Consider the following 12,263-nt stretch of genomic DNA (forward strand, 5'->3'; position numbering starts at 1 on the left):
ACATGTCGCGGTAATAGGCTCGATGTGCAATGACATCGTGCGCATGGGAAAAGACGATACATCATAATTCCGAGCTGAAGATCGAATCAATCACTCACCCCTTGTGTGCGCGCGTGTGTGTGCACGTGTGCGAGCACAAAGTAGCACACACGCACTCATGCACGGGCGAATAAAGGAAGACGCCGAAGTACCGATGATCCGCTAATAATTCTTTACGAAGCAAAATTACGCCGTTACTATTATCGCGTATAATAATGCGTCTCGATACGAATCCGTGCGAATATCGCGAATCGATCCGCGAGATCGCGCTGTGGATAGCTGCGATAAATTTTCGGGATACGTTCCCTTGCAAATAATGTTGGTGAGCCGATAAAGCATAACGAGGCGTCCCCTAATCGGCTCCCCTCTCGATTTTTCAATACTCGTTTTACGTTTCGCGAATTTTCCATTCGGGTGGGCGTGAAAAAAAAGAACCCACAAAGCGAGCTCGAAATCGCTTCGAGCTGTAAGTCATGCGCGCAAAAAGGTTCATACTTTCCCTACACATATAGCCATATACAAAACATATCATACATGAAAATAAATGCAAGGACGTTAAAATCCTTAACGTCACTTGTACGCACGTACGTATATGAGAGATTTTATTTCCAAATATGATTGTACGATGGCTACAGTTTTGTTTTTCTTTTCATTTTATTTGCCATATATCACGTATAAAAAGATGAATAGAGGTAATAAAATAATGTTCACCATGTAGTCCACAGTGCTTAAAACGTCACTCCATTCTGGAACTCACACTTCTAACTCGATGTTAATGGCCCAATTTCAGTATCTTGCCACATAATGTGTCTGGGTTAAATACAAACAGATTATTGTGTGGCGCACCTTTCTGCGACACCGCCTTGATGATTTCCTGGGCCGTAACACCACCGACAATAGCACAGACTGGACTGATCTGTCCATACAAGTCACCCCTATAATCACAAAGATACATTATGCGATATAGTCACGTGCAAACTTTTCATATTAATTAATACTGGAGTAACAATACTACATTCTATATACATACTCTATTAAATGGTTTACCGCATCGCCAAGTTCACACTTTTCAATAATTAGAGAAGCCACATTTTTTAGATTATCAGAACCTCTCTCGTTAGGCTGTGGATCGTCGCCATATTTCTCGCGATAACTCAGCATTACTAAAAAAAAGAAAAAAAAAAAAATAGCCGAGATTAGATACAATTTATTTAGAAAATATCCATAAGTCTAAATTATTATTCAAAGTACTAATACAACATACTTAGCATCATATAATAAATCTCCGACTCTTTGGGTAAAGATGACTTTGGTACATATAGAATAAGTTCAAAGGGTACAAAAGTATCAGTATGTTTTTCAGTAACTGTTATGCTTTCAAACTTCTCTTGTGCCATGGGCTCACCGCTTTCTGGTATTTGCACTTTTCTCGTTTGCACAACATCTCTGCGAAATTATATTTTATTTACAAGAGATGTCAACTTTCAAGATATTTTTATAAAATATAGGCATACATACTCTGCATATTCATGATCCAGTAGGTCGGCAAATGTGTATCCAAATGACCCCCATATATCGCCAGCAAAGAATTTGACTTTATGTTCCCTGCAGATTCGATTGATCCTCTTCAGCTGTGTTATGGTGCAGTGTGTAGCACACACTACATCAAATTGACCAAAATATTCATCAGACTTGTCATCAACTTTGTCTGTATCGGCATTGACATTGACCATAGGATTCAAATTTTGTGCTCTTGCTAAAGACGCTTCAGCTTTCTAGAATAAAGTATTCGAATGTACAATGTGTGTAATAACTGTATAACTGAAAATAAAATATAGCTTTATATAATTTGATATTTACACTCTTTCCAATATCTTCTTTAGGTACAAAAAATTGTGAACATCTATCTAAATCTGTGACGTTTCTATGGTCTAAGAATGTAATAGCATTGACTCCGGCTAAGATTATATTTTTAGCAATCTCCGCTCCAAAACCGTCCAGACCAATCAGAAGAATTTTTGCTGCACGTAATCTGCAATATAAGAATAAAGATATCAAGATTTTGAGGAAAAGAGCAACAATATGTCAAAAGTGCCAAAACTACAATTCCATATTTATACTACTTTTACTTTATTACCACAAAACTCCTACAATCAATAAATAAATAATCAAAAGATGGATTATATCTATTCAAAGTGTGTTTTTCATAGTCATATATCATATTACATGCGTAATTCGTAATGATTGCAATAAACCGGCACGATCTGTCTAGGTTAGGTTATAGTCAACTTACCGCTTTTGAGATTCTAAACCCCACAGACGAATCTGCCTGTCATACAATTCGGCCTCCGCATCTGTTAACTCTTCGTTATTCCTTTTATCTTCGACCATTGTCAAAATGTCTTGTTTAGCAGCAAATTACTTGATACCGCCAAAACACGTTATAATACTCGATGAGCGTTTCGTACTTCGCGTGTCGACTAATGCCAACATGAAAATTGTGTCATCAAAAGTGATAACACACGATCAATCGACACTATCGAAAAACGCGATAAGCATTTTGAACCCTATCGAATAAAATATACCATAAATTAATAGAACAAGTCGTTCTAATAGTCGTAAATGCGATCGACAAATTTACGAGAACAAGCTGATGCTAAGTTGGAAACACTGTGCATGTATGTATGTGTATGTGACGCGATTGTTGTACATTGTTATCACAGAGGGGCGTCAAAGTGTTTCTACCGACGTGTAGATTGTCTTTTTCTCAATATCAATAAATATAAAAACGTGAAAAGTGAGCGTACTTAAAGTTTCGATAAAACTTATCTAGTCAAGTAGCTTTATCGATTAGAGAAGGTAAAATTTCCGCGTATCTGAGAAATTGAGGTTATCTTAGCAGCGACTGATAATTCGATCATATACAATCGTAACGTATGATGATTAGCTGATAGACATACATGAAACAATAAATGTAAGTACCGCATCAATTTATGCTCATACCGGGGAGAAGATTGTTTTTTTTGTACCTGATAATTTAATAATTAGTGCCTGTATTATCGAGCTTCTGACTAGGGTCGCGGACGACCGAGAAAATGGCCGCTACGAGTCGCCACCGTCCGGACTGTCAATTTCGGAACCTTCGGATCTTAGTAGTATGACTCAATAAATGAGTCAGCCGCGCGGATTTCCATTTTCAATTTAATAAATTATTTTAGCAACTTGGTTACATACACAAGACGGGAAAAATGTTTTTGTTGCAGTACAAGACAGACTCACCTTTTCTTCTTCAAACGGTGCGATTTAATGATGAGGCAGAGATCACTTTTATTTTCAAATTTTTTAACATATACGAGATAGACTCTTTTTCGGAATCTTTTTATTTTGAAATACTAAACGACGATTTAGTTCGCGCTGAAAACAAACGTCTTTGTAAATCGATAAATCAGGAAACACGAAATATCCTGAATACTGCTCCGAGAAAATATCAGCGATTTCGTTGCTGAAATTATCCTGGAATTCTGCGCGCGTTCGGTATCGAGAGAATAAATTTGAATAAAACCGGATCGTTCGTTGAGTTTTTGTTTGTTCAATTGCACGAGAGTCTAACGCTTATTGTTGATCGGTTTCTTTAAATTTTCTCAAAACGTATCATATTTTACACATACCGGTATTTATTTAGTTCAAATAGTATCGGTAGTTTATATTCCAACGTTAAATGCTTGTTCAAATTTGTAGCCAATTAAAATTTATGATTAACGTCCTTGTTATCTCTCTCTTTCGTTGAAATAAATTTAAGTAGACAATACATATAATCGCATCGTTACTATGCCATTATCTTTGCCCTCTTGACCCGAATGTTGTGAAAGCTGACCTTGGTGGGATAAGTGTATCGAATTTGCAGGCAAACTGCATTAATTATTAAACTTTCCGAGTCTTATAATGGCTTCGTACATGGCGATAAGAGTTAATTATGTGGAATTTATTGCTTCAACTTATCACTTATTAACTCTCATGTATAATTATTTTAACGTGCTATTTAGAACGTATCATCTCGCGTTCGCATAGTTTTGTTTTTCGCACGTTCGTGCCATTGTAAAATTCGCGTTAACATTTAGCCACGTCGTAACGTAGCTTCAACAAATTAATTACGCTCAAGAGAATATTATTTTTATCTCGTCGACATTACATTTTTTTATCGTTGCTTTTTCGTTTATCAAAATGAAGCTTTTGCTGCCACACGCTACAAACACGCACACACAAGAGAATCCCGTAAATTTATACGTACGTATGTATGTATGTATGTATGTATGTGTATGCATATATGTATATCAAATAAATATTGTTAAAGACAATGAATAAAACGGAGGAAGAGTACGTCGAGAAGACGTTCGTCTACAAATTTCCGACATGCACCACGAATCAGGAATACACGCTGGAAGTACCAATAAAAATACCGTACCACGGCTCCATAAAGGAGCTGATGCACCGTATAATGTCGTCGTTCAAGCTACCCTGTTACGTCGAGTCGGACTTATTAGAATCCCTGCAGCGTAATATGAAAGAGCTTACGCTGCAGTTTCACGACGAGAAGGCGGAAAAGCTTATCGACGCCGCCACAGCGGGCACGCTGGACTTGGAGGGCATAATTAAAAGCTGGGAGAAGATATACAAACAAAAGACGGTCGAATATTCGGATCCCATCGGGACCACCGACGAGGAATTATTCGCCGCGGCGTATCACAGACTGGTGCACTCGCCGTCCTTGGAGCCGATTTTGCAAGCGGAGCACAAATTCGGACGGGATGTCACCGAAGTGATTCAGATGAGGGACACCGACTACGAGCATCTCACGCAAAAGTCAGTACGATCTCATCTCGACCTTTCCTCCCATCTTCGAGATATCTTCCAAGACACGCGAGCGAATTATTGCACACCTTACTTGAAAATCTGTAAGAAGTAAGAAATTAGTAAGAAATAAGAAGACAAAAAGAAAAGTGTCTCAAGACAGATGTTTTAAACAACAGTGTGTTGAAAGTTCTTAGAGATATAAATCGAATAATAATAATAATCAGAGTCTGATGGTCATCCAATGTTTCAACAACCAGAAAAAGAGTCTCTCGCGCAGGGAGGGATGAAAAAGAGGGTTGTATTGTGTGTATTGTAGACAAACCGACGAGATGCGCGTCGCCGTAGAGGCTCTCGAGGCGGGATCTACGGAGAAGTCGATAAACGACATGGCAGGCCGTCACTTCGAGGAACAGAGTTTGTTGCAGGGCTACTGGGGTTCCAGGATCGACGCGTTAAAATTGGACCAACGGCGGCAATATCGAAACTGGATCATGAGGCTGTTGGAGGAGCAACAAACCAGCATGATACCCACCCCGGTGTAGGTTTCCGTCGTCCTCGCGCGACTCGATCGCGAGTGACAAGATTTTCACGAGTTTCTCTCAAATGTCCTCTCACGTTTTCGCACGACAGAGGTTCGCCCATGGTGCCGATGCCTCCGTTGCGGCCCGCCCTGGACAAGTTCGTCCACAGCGAGGAGAAACACACGACTGACTACCCGCTGCTGGAAGAAAGCTTCACCATACACCTGGGCTCTCAGATGAAGCAGATGCACAACATTCGCATACTGACCGGCGACGTGCTCGACTTTTGCCGCACGAAGAACAGCGAGTCCGGGTATGTCGCGAAATGATCTCGGCCGGGCCTGACCGGCAATTCGATCGGAGGTTGCGATAAAAATTTTCGCGATAAAAATATTGAATCTAGGATGGATCCGACGCCGCAGAGGCTGCAAACGGCTTTGGGATTATATTCGAACGATCTGTGCGGACTAGTCCTCTTGAGCGATAATCATCTGGGCAGTTACTCCGGTATAACAAAAGGTGCTTCTCGAGATCCTATTAAATCCTATTAAATCAATCAGATAGAACAGGATTCACTTGTCACTGTTTATCAAACTACCAATGTCGAGAAAATTATTTCAAAATTTTGGACCTGTGATAGGCTGTAGCGACTTCCATCTTTCCATCGCGCGATCCGACTCGCTGGAATAATTTCGACAAGTGTGTCATTGTAGAATTATGCTCGATCTCGCAACTGACGACGGAATTCCACTTCCCGCCGATCGACGAACAGCTGGAGAAGATTCGGGAGGACGTGAAGGACGCCGTCGCCTGGAGGCAGGCGCATCACAGAGAAGGAAGCGAATCTCACGTGAGTTGTTTGGAATCTAACTCGCGAGTTCGATAGCGATCAGCTCGCGTAAAAGTCGTAAATCTTGTTTGCAGACGAAGAAACCCTCGACGAGCAAGAGCCTGCAAACGGGCGACGTTTTTATCACGAGGCATTCCAACCTGGCGCAGGTCCACGTGGTGTTCCACATGGTGGTGACCGATTCCCTGAGATCTGGTAGGTGATTGTCGCGGGACGCCTCAATTAAAACACGAACCATGCTCTTTCCTTCTCGCTCTTTCTTTCTTTCTCCCATTCTTGAGCGCGATATTAATCCCCAGGCGATATCAACTCGAGGCACCCCGCTATTTTGGGACTGAGAAACATTCTGAAGACGGCATGTTGCAACGACGTGACCACGCTGACAATACCCGTGTTACTCGTTCACGAAATGTCAGAGGTAATCTATCGTTTAGATAAAAATATTCAGGGCTCGACGAAAATATAATTAATCTATATTGACGTGTATGTACATACGTGTGCGCGCGCACACGCACGCACGCACGCACGCACACACGCACACGCACATAACGTAGGATATGACGGTCGCCTGGTGCACGAAGCGAGCCGAGCTGGTGTTCAAGTGCGTGAAGGGATTCATGATCGAGATGGCGTCTTGGGGTGGTGCCGAGCTGAAGAATCTGCAGTTCCTCGTACCGAAAGTAAGTCCACCGCAAGTGCGACAAGTGTAACCCGTCGGCGAAGACCGATAAGGAAAAAAGAACATGAAAAATACAATTGACAAGAAAGAAATAATAACTCGCGCGCGCGTTGATACACCGTTATCGCTTGCAGGGAATGTCAGAGGAGGTGTTCGGCACGTTGGCCACAATGTTACCCAGCATATTCCGTGTGTCGAATCCGTTGGTTTTCAAGGCCACCAGCACCCCGCAAACCCCGAAGAAGTGAACGACCCTATCTCGCTCTCACTCTCGTTTTCCTGTTCTTCTCAGCCATGCGTTATCGTCCAGCGCACGCTCGATATAATACTACGGTATTTATTACTATGTATCTTTCGCGCTCACGTACACGCAGCAGCAGATCGTAATTATCCGTTCGCGATCCGGGCGCGAACAAGATACGACTCTTGCGAATAAATGTCTAGCATTTAATGAACCTTTTGTTTATATTGCTTTCACACACAGAGCGATTTCCCACCGAGTGCGGGCCGATAGCCGGGCAAGCACTTTTCTCTCATGGAACCTCCGACGGACGTAATCGTCCGTTTTGTTTTTCTCTCTGTCCGACCGCATCTTCGAGGATTGTTAATAAAGTGTCTTGATACGTCCTAATCTCTTCCCCTATCCTGTGTCACTTTCCTGCATTATCGGCGAATGTTGCTAAAGATTTCTTTTTTATCCGCTAAATTTGCGCAAACATGCACGCGCGATCTGTTTCTCTTGGAGGAAGAGAGAGAGAGAGAGAGAGAGAGAGAGAGAGAGAGAGAGAGAGAGAGAAACAGTTCGATTATGTCAGAACGTATAAATTACAGCAGAAAACGTGAAAATACGTCAAGTCAATTCGTAACATATTAGTTTCCGTCGACGATAGTAGATATATATGAGCGATACATATATTATCACCGTTAGACACGCTGCACGGAAAGCGTGGTTTATCACTGTGTCCTCTCATCATAGTGTCCTTATTGTCGGTCATGTCGGAGCAGATAGATATAACGCTGACACTTTGAACGCGACGCGTTCAACAATAGCATCGCTCGCGGCTGTATCGCCGCGAGATGCAGCGGGCGTCACGTCTAACGTGCCAGAAATTTCGCAAACCTCGAAGATACAGGCGCGGATCATTTATTGGCGTTTTTGATTGAAAGAAATACGCACGTTTAATCGGCGAGTCGGTGACGAGGACGATCGCCGGGTCCAGGCCGGGTCGGGGCGAGAATAATCGGGGGATTGAACGTGTAATCGCTGGTTTATCTGAAAGCGGTGCGTTAACCTCGGCAATTTTGAACTTCTGACCGGGAACGGATTAAATTAACGCGCGACTCGCGACATCTCGGCCAAGTCATTTTGTAAAAAAATATTTGCCGTGACCGCGGCGACATAACTAATGCGCGGCGTACGTCGACGCCTACGTAGTTGGTCTTATCGAGTCGCGGCGAATAAATGAGACCGTCGAACCGTGTGTGTCCGCATTCGCTATTAATTAAATCGCTCGATACCTCGTTTCGCCGATAACGCGCAGCGTATTTGTGAGAAATTAATTAACGCGCAGGAGTGCGCGTACGTGCGCGACGACGACGACGACGACGACGACGACGACGACGACGACGACGACGACGATTCGCTGGAAAAGCGCGGCTCGGACTATCAGTCGGCCGGACTATCATACGGCGAGATAATTTCGATTTTATCGATCGGCAAGATCGCGAGGTGGTGAGGCGGTGAAAATCGTGAATTTTCCACCGACCGGCCGGGTCGCAATCGGTCGCAGCGCGGAGTGCAGCTGCAGTGTGATGCAGCTGGTGTTCTTCTGCCCCACTCTTAATTCGGGAATGCACAATCTTCGGCGGCAAAGCGTCGCGGATGAATTCGTTGTTATTTCATCGGATCGCTGGGAGGCGCAAGTCCACGTTTAAGTGGTCCCGCTGGTGGTGCGGTCGGTAGTGTCGATCGGGTGCATCGGAATCGGGTCACTTCGAAAAATCGACGAATCAAACTAATCAGACTAACCACCTGGCACGATGTGGCTCGGGTCGCTCGCGTGTCTCTTCGTCGTCGTTTCGTTCGTCTCGGCGAAGACGGTGGGTTTTGCCTTCTTTTCTCTCACAGTGACTTTCGCAGTCGTCATCGTGAACGACAGTGATTTACGGTTTCATGGAACACTCGGTGACACTTTTGGCTCGTAATCGGCGAATATCAACTTCCTGGCGCGCTTATCGTCCTCTTGAAGTCCGGAAGCGATCTCGTCCGCGGCTAAACGTGTGTTGCAGCGTACTTTCCAAGCTTCATCTCGAATTTATATTCGAGTCGTCGCGAACACGCCCTTTTCTTTATTCTTGACGAATATTTGTGAAAACTGCATGAGCTGTCGTTTTGTTTTCTTTTTTGCATATGTCAAAACTGGCGATCTCGATATCTTATCAACGTACACGTGTCCGGGTAACAGATCGGGTCACTCGAGTATCAGCGTGAGAATGTCAGAGAGGCGTTTCGCACTGTCGTCCCAAGACTTCAGAGCAGAGTTGCGTTTCAGAGATCTCAGTGTTCGTTCCACGGATTAAAGAAGGAGGATTTCTTCATGAAAATCCAGAAGCAGATTAATCTGCACGAAGTGACAGATCTGAATCTCAGGGGCAACCAATTTGACAGCTTCCTCGATTGCTCCACCAATCTGGAGAAGCTCAGAACGCTGGACCTGTCGCAGAATCACCTGCAGCGATTCTTCTTCCTCTGCAAAGAGGAGTATAATCTGCAAGTGTTGAACGTCAGCCACAATATGTTGGAGTACATAGACGATAATTCTATCAACCACCGAATGCCGCAGCTGAAGATACTGGATCTCTCGTACAACAAGCTCACCGTCGTCAACGAAACCATGTTGGAACACCTGACGGTATAACAACTGATCACTCGATTTTCATTCCGTTCAAATTTTCGATAAGGTTCTCTGATGAAGATTCCGCCGAATCCCGCGAGTTTTCAGATTTGATGATGATGATGATCGACTTCGGTTTGCAGTCGCAGATAAAACGAAACAAACGAAACCGCCTAAGACGCGAACGACTAAACATTGCTTTCAGATTCTCGAGTATCTGTCCTTGTCCCACAATCCCATAGGAGATGGCATACACAACGGCGCATTTTGGAACTTGAAGGCTCTCCAACATCTGGACTTGCGGAACGTGTCCGCGCCGTTCTTCTCCGCGGACTTCTTCAAGACCTTGACGAATCTGTCGAGCTTGGACCTATCGTGGAACCCGATCAGCGTGATACCGCTGTTGCCGGTGAAGCTGCAGCAGTTGGATTTATCCGGCACGCAGGTGATCAGTCTCGAAAATCTGTATCTACCGGAGCTACGAGAACTGAAGCTGGATCATCTGCCGAACCTGACGTCGTTGGCCCTGAACGACCTCGAGAATCTCACCTGTCTGGAGACGTTATCGATGATCGGTTGCAGACGGCTGATACAGCTGAGCCTTTGGCCCCAGAACAGGGCAGTGCTGCCGCGACTGCAACGCCTCTCGGTAAAAGAGAGCGGCCTGATGACGCTCGGTGTGGAGCTGAGCGCGTTGATTCAACGGGTACTGCTGGTCGAGGTGGAGAACAATCCGTGGAAGTGCGACTGCAAGATGGAATGGATCAACTCGCTGAATTCTACGCGGAATCTCAGCCGAGATATCAGGTGAGAGATGGCGACGGACTCTCCGACGGCGAGTCGGTACGAGTATCGGTTGACGATAGGACAGACGGACGCGGGGAATATCGCTGTTATCGCTCTCATCGTATCACCGGGGCTATTTATAATTTCCATTATCAGCCCGCGAGCGCATATTCGTTTCGAAAATTCGCGTCTTGTCAGAATGATACTCGCCGAATAACAACAAATCGCTTGCGTGTTTCGTCGTGTGCTCGTCGAGGTTCACCTCCAGGTCCACAGAGGTCTCGAGAATCCTGCACGTGAACGTTCGAGCTCTCTCTCTCTCTCCTCCGACGCGTCCGATGCGACTCGGCGACATTTATTCGCTCGAGCTGCTCTTGGCTAAAAACGGGCAACTAAACGAGCAATATCGGAGATGCGCCAGGCGGATACGCCGGCGACTCGTAATCTGCGCGTTATCAGCGGGCTTGCTCGTACGATTCTCAACTTCGCGGCTGACCCGCGGTCGAAAATCGCGCCGAGAGCACGCGGTTGCCGAATGAGTGCGACGAGGCGCGACGGTGACGACCGCTGCACACATGTCCGACCTGGTATTTGCATGTCGACAGATGCCACACGCCGGATCGACTCCACGGCAAGCTTCTCGCCGAGGTGCCGAGCTACGAGCTGGAATGCGAGTACGACACGCCGATCTTCTACCCGATCATGTGGACGAGCGTCTCGGTATTGATTGTCGCGCTGATCTTCGCCGCGGTTTTCATCCTCCTCCGACGGCCGACGAGCCAATGGAGCTTCAGGGGCAAGGGCCGCGACACCGTCACGTACACCACCGTCGTCGAGTCGAACAATGACCTGGTGCGGATACTCGCGGTCACCGAGAGCCACGATCGCAACGACGAGTGAGATACGCCGGGCCGGCGAGATACGAAAAACAAGGAAGCGAGAGTACGACGACGAGAACGTCTCGGAAGATATATATATATATATATATATATCGTGGAGCTAATGAATAGAGAATGCTCCAACGAGCCCCTCGCTTGTCATCAGGATCTTTTGTAAGAGTTAGGTTACCCTATAAATAGTACTATGACGTAGTAGCGTAATGGACGATTTATCCGTATTCCAGAAAAGATCGCTTGTAACTCGTTCCCTCGCGAGTTCGTCCTCGGTGGGCGAATTCGCGGGACGTACAAAGTGCGTTCTAATTTCCGCGAGACGTGAAAACAAAAGCGGATGTGCGTGTGCGTGTGTGTGCTCATGAGTGCGCGCGTGTAACGCGGTTTTCCGCGATATCAAGATCCCGCGGTAACCCATCTCGCAACAACGGGATCGGCGCTTCGCACAAAGTCGCGACATTTAAGCCGCAGCCGCGGCTGATAGACATTAAGTCGTTGCACATTACAATAAATACAGATACATACACGTATCTCAGAGAGTAAAGCAAGCACCGACCGAGGGAAAGTCACTCATACCACGCCTCGTGAAGCCCGAATATGAGCGAGGAGTGCACACTCGAGTACTCGAACGGTTCCCAGTGTCCGATAACAATGTGGGACCGGGCTGGCGGTCGCGAATAAAACGTCCGTGTTTCTTTTCCCCCGGCGGTAAGAATCGGCGTGTTTTAAAAACCCCTTTACCTTTGTTCC

General features: G+C 45.3%; 3 protein-coding genes across 8 annotated transcripts; 2 read left to right on the forward strand and 1 right to left on the reverse strand.

The window, feature by feature from the left end:
• Positions 1–616: 616 nt before the first annotated feature.
• Positions 617–3,154, reverse strand: Aos1 (SUMO1 activating enzyme subunit 1). The gene is made up of 7 exons (XM_011141119.3): positions 3,069–3,154; positions 2,333–2,606; positions 1,900–2,071; positions 1,558–1,814; positions 1,304–1,485; positions 1,070–1,202; positions 617–974 (listed from the first exon to the last, which is right to left on the reverse strand). Exons 2-7 carry the CDS (start codon positions 2,428–2,430, stop codon positions 812–814), a joined length of 1,005 nt encoding a protein of 334 aa, XP_011139421.1. The 5' UTR covers positions 2,431–2,606; positions 3,069–3,154; the 3' UTR covers positions 617–811.
• On the forward strand, positions 2,725–7,571 carry LOC105183173 (protein C12orf4 homolog). 6 transcript variants are annotated; one of them, XM_025297736.1, is made up of 12 exons: positions 2,725–3,013; positions 3,088–3,194; positions 4,391–4,899; positions 5,207–5,428; positions 5,521–5,724; positions 5,815–5,930; positions 6,125–6,261; positions 6,336–6,456; positions 6,561–6,679; positions 6,816–6,941; positions 7,075–7,273; positions 7,425–7,571. In XM_025297736.1, the coding sequence occupies exons 2-11, from the start codon at positions 3,135–3,137 to the stop codon at positions 7,186–7,188; spliced, it is 1,728 nt and encodes a 575-aa protein (XP_025153521.1). In that variant the 5' UTR covers positions 2,725–3,013; positions 3,088–3,134; the 3' UTR covers positions 7,189–7,273; positions 7,425–7,571. The 6 variants fall into 6 exon arrangements, with proteins under 6 accessions (XP_025153521.1, XP_025153522.1, XP_019696978.1 ...); XM_025297737.1 differs by lacking the exon at positions 3,088–3,194 and adding an exon at positions 4,267–4,323; XM_025297733.1 differs by lacking the exons at positions 2,725–3,013; positions 3,088–3,194 and adding exons at positions 3,285–3,335; positions 4,267–4,323.
• Positions 7,572–8,152: 581 nt separating this feature from the next.
• LOC105183175 (vasorin) lies at positions 8,153–12,025 on the forward strand. Its single transcript, XM_025297738.1, has 4 exons — positions 8,153–9,067; positions 9,523–9,852; positions 10,040–10,641; positions 11,226–12,025. Exons 1-4 carry the CDS (start codon positions 8,981–8,983, stop codon positions 11,518–11,520), a joined length of 1,314 nt encoding a protein of 437 aa, XP_025153523.1. The 5' UTR covers positions 8,153–8,980; the 3' UTR covers positions 11,521–12,025.
• Positions 12,026–12,263: the final 238 nt, after the last annotated feature.

The sequence above is a fragment of the Harpegnathos saltator genome, unplaced genomic scaffold (assembly GCF_003227715.2).
Source record: "Harpegnathos saltator strain DR-91 unplaced genomic scaffold, Hsal_v8.6 scaffold184, whole genome shotgun sequence".
NCBI lineage: Eukaryota > Metazoa > Arthropoda > Insecta > Hymenoptera > Formicidae > Harpegnathos > Harpegnathos saltator.

Bases quoted from the DNA above. Each gene is read 5' to 3' on its own strand.
- LOC105183175 (XM_025297738.1), top strand. From the start codon at position 8,981: ATGTGGCTCGGGTCGCTCGCGTGTCTCTTCGTCGTCGTTTCGTTCGTC. The intron at 9,853-10,039 runs GTATAACAACTG...CATTGCTTTCAG, and splicing joins CCATGTTGGAACACCTGACG to ATTCTCGAGTATCTGTCCTT. The intron at 10,642-11,225 runs GTGAGAGATGGC...GCATGTCGACAG, and splicing joins AATCTCAGCCGAGATATCAG to ATGCCACACGCCGGATCGAC.
- Aos1 (XM_011141119.3), bottom strand. From the start codon at position 2,430: ATGGTCGAAGATAAAAGGAATAACGAAGAGTTAACAGATGCGGAGGCC. The intron at 1,815-1,899 runs GTAAATATCAAA...ACTTTATTCTAG, and splicing joins AAGAAGATATTGGAAAGAGT to AAAGCTGAAGCGTCTTTAGC. The intron at 1,486-1,557 runs GTATGTATGCCT...ATAATTTCGCAG, and splicing joins CTGGATCATGAATATGCAGA to AGATGTTGTGCAAACGAGAA.
- LOC105183173 (XM_025297733.1), top strand. From the start codon at position 3,288: ATGTTTTTGTTGCAGTACAAGACAGACTCACCTTTTCTTCTTCAAACG. The intron at 3,336-4,266 runs GTGCGATTTAAT...ATCAAAATGAAG, and splicing joins CACCTTTTCTTCTTCAAACG to CTTTTGCTGCCACACGCTAC. The intron at 5,429-5,520 runs GTAGGTTTCCGT...TTCGCACGACAG, and splicing joins AGCATGATACCCACCCCGGT to AGGTTCGCCCATGGTGCCGA.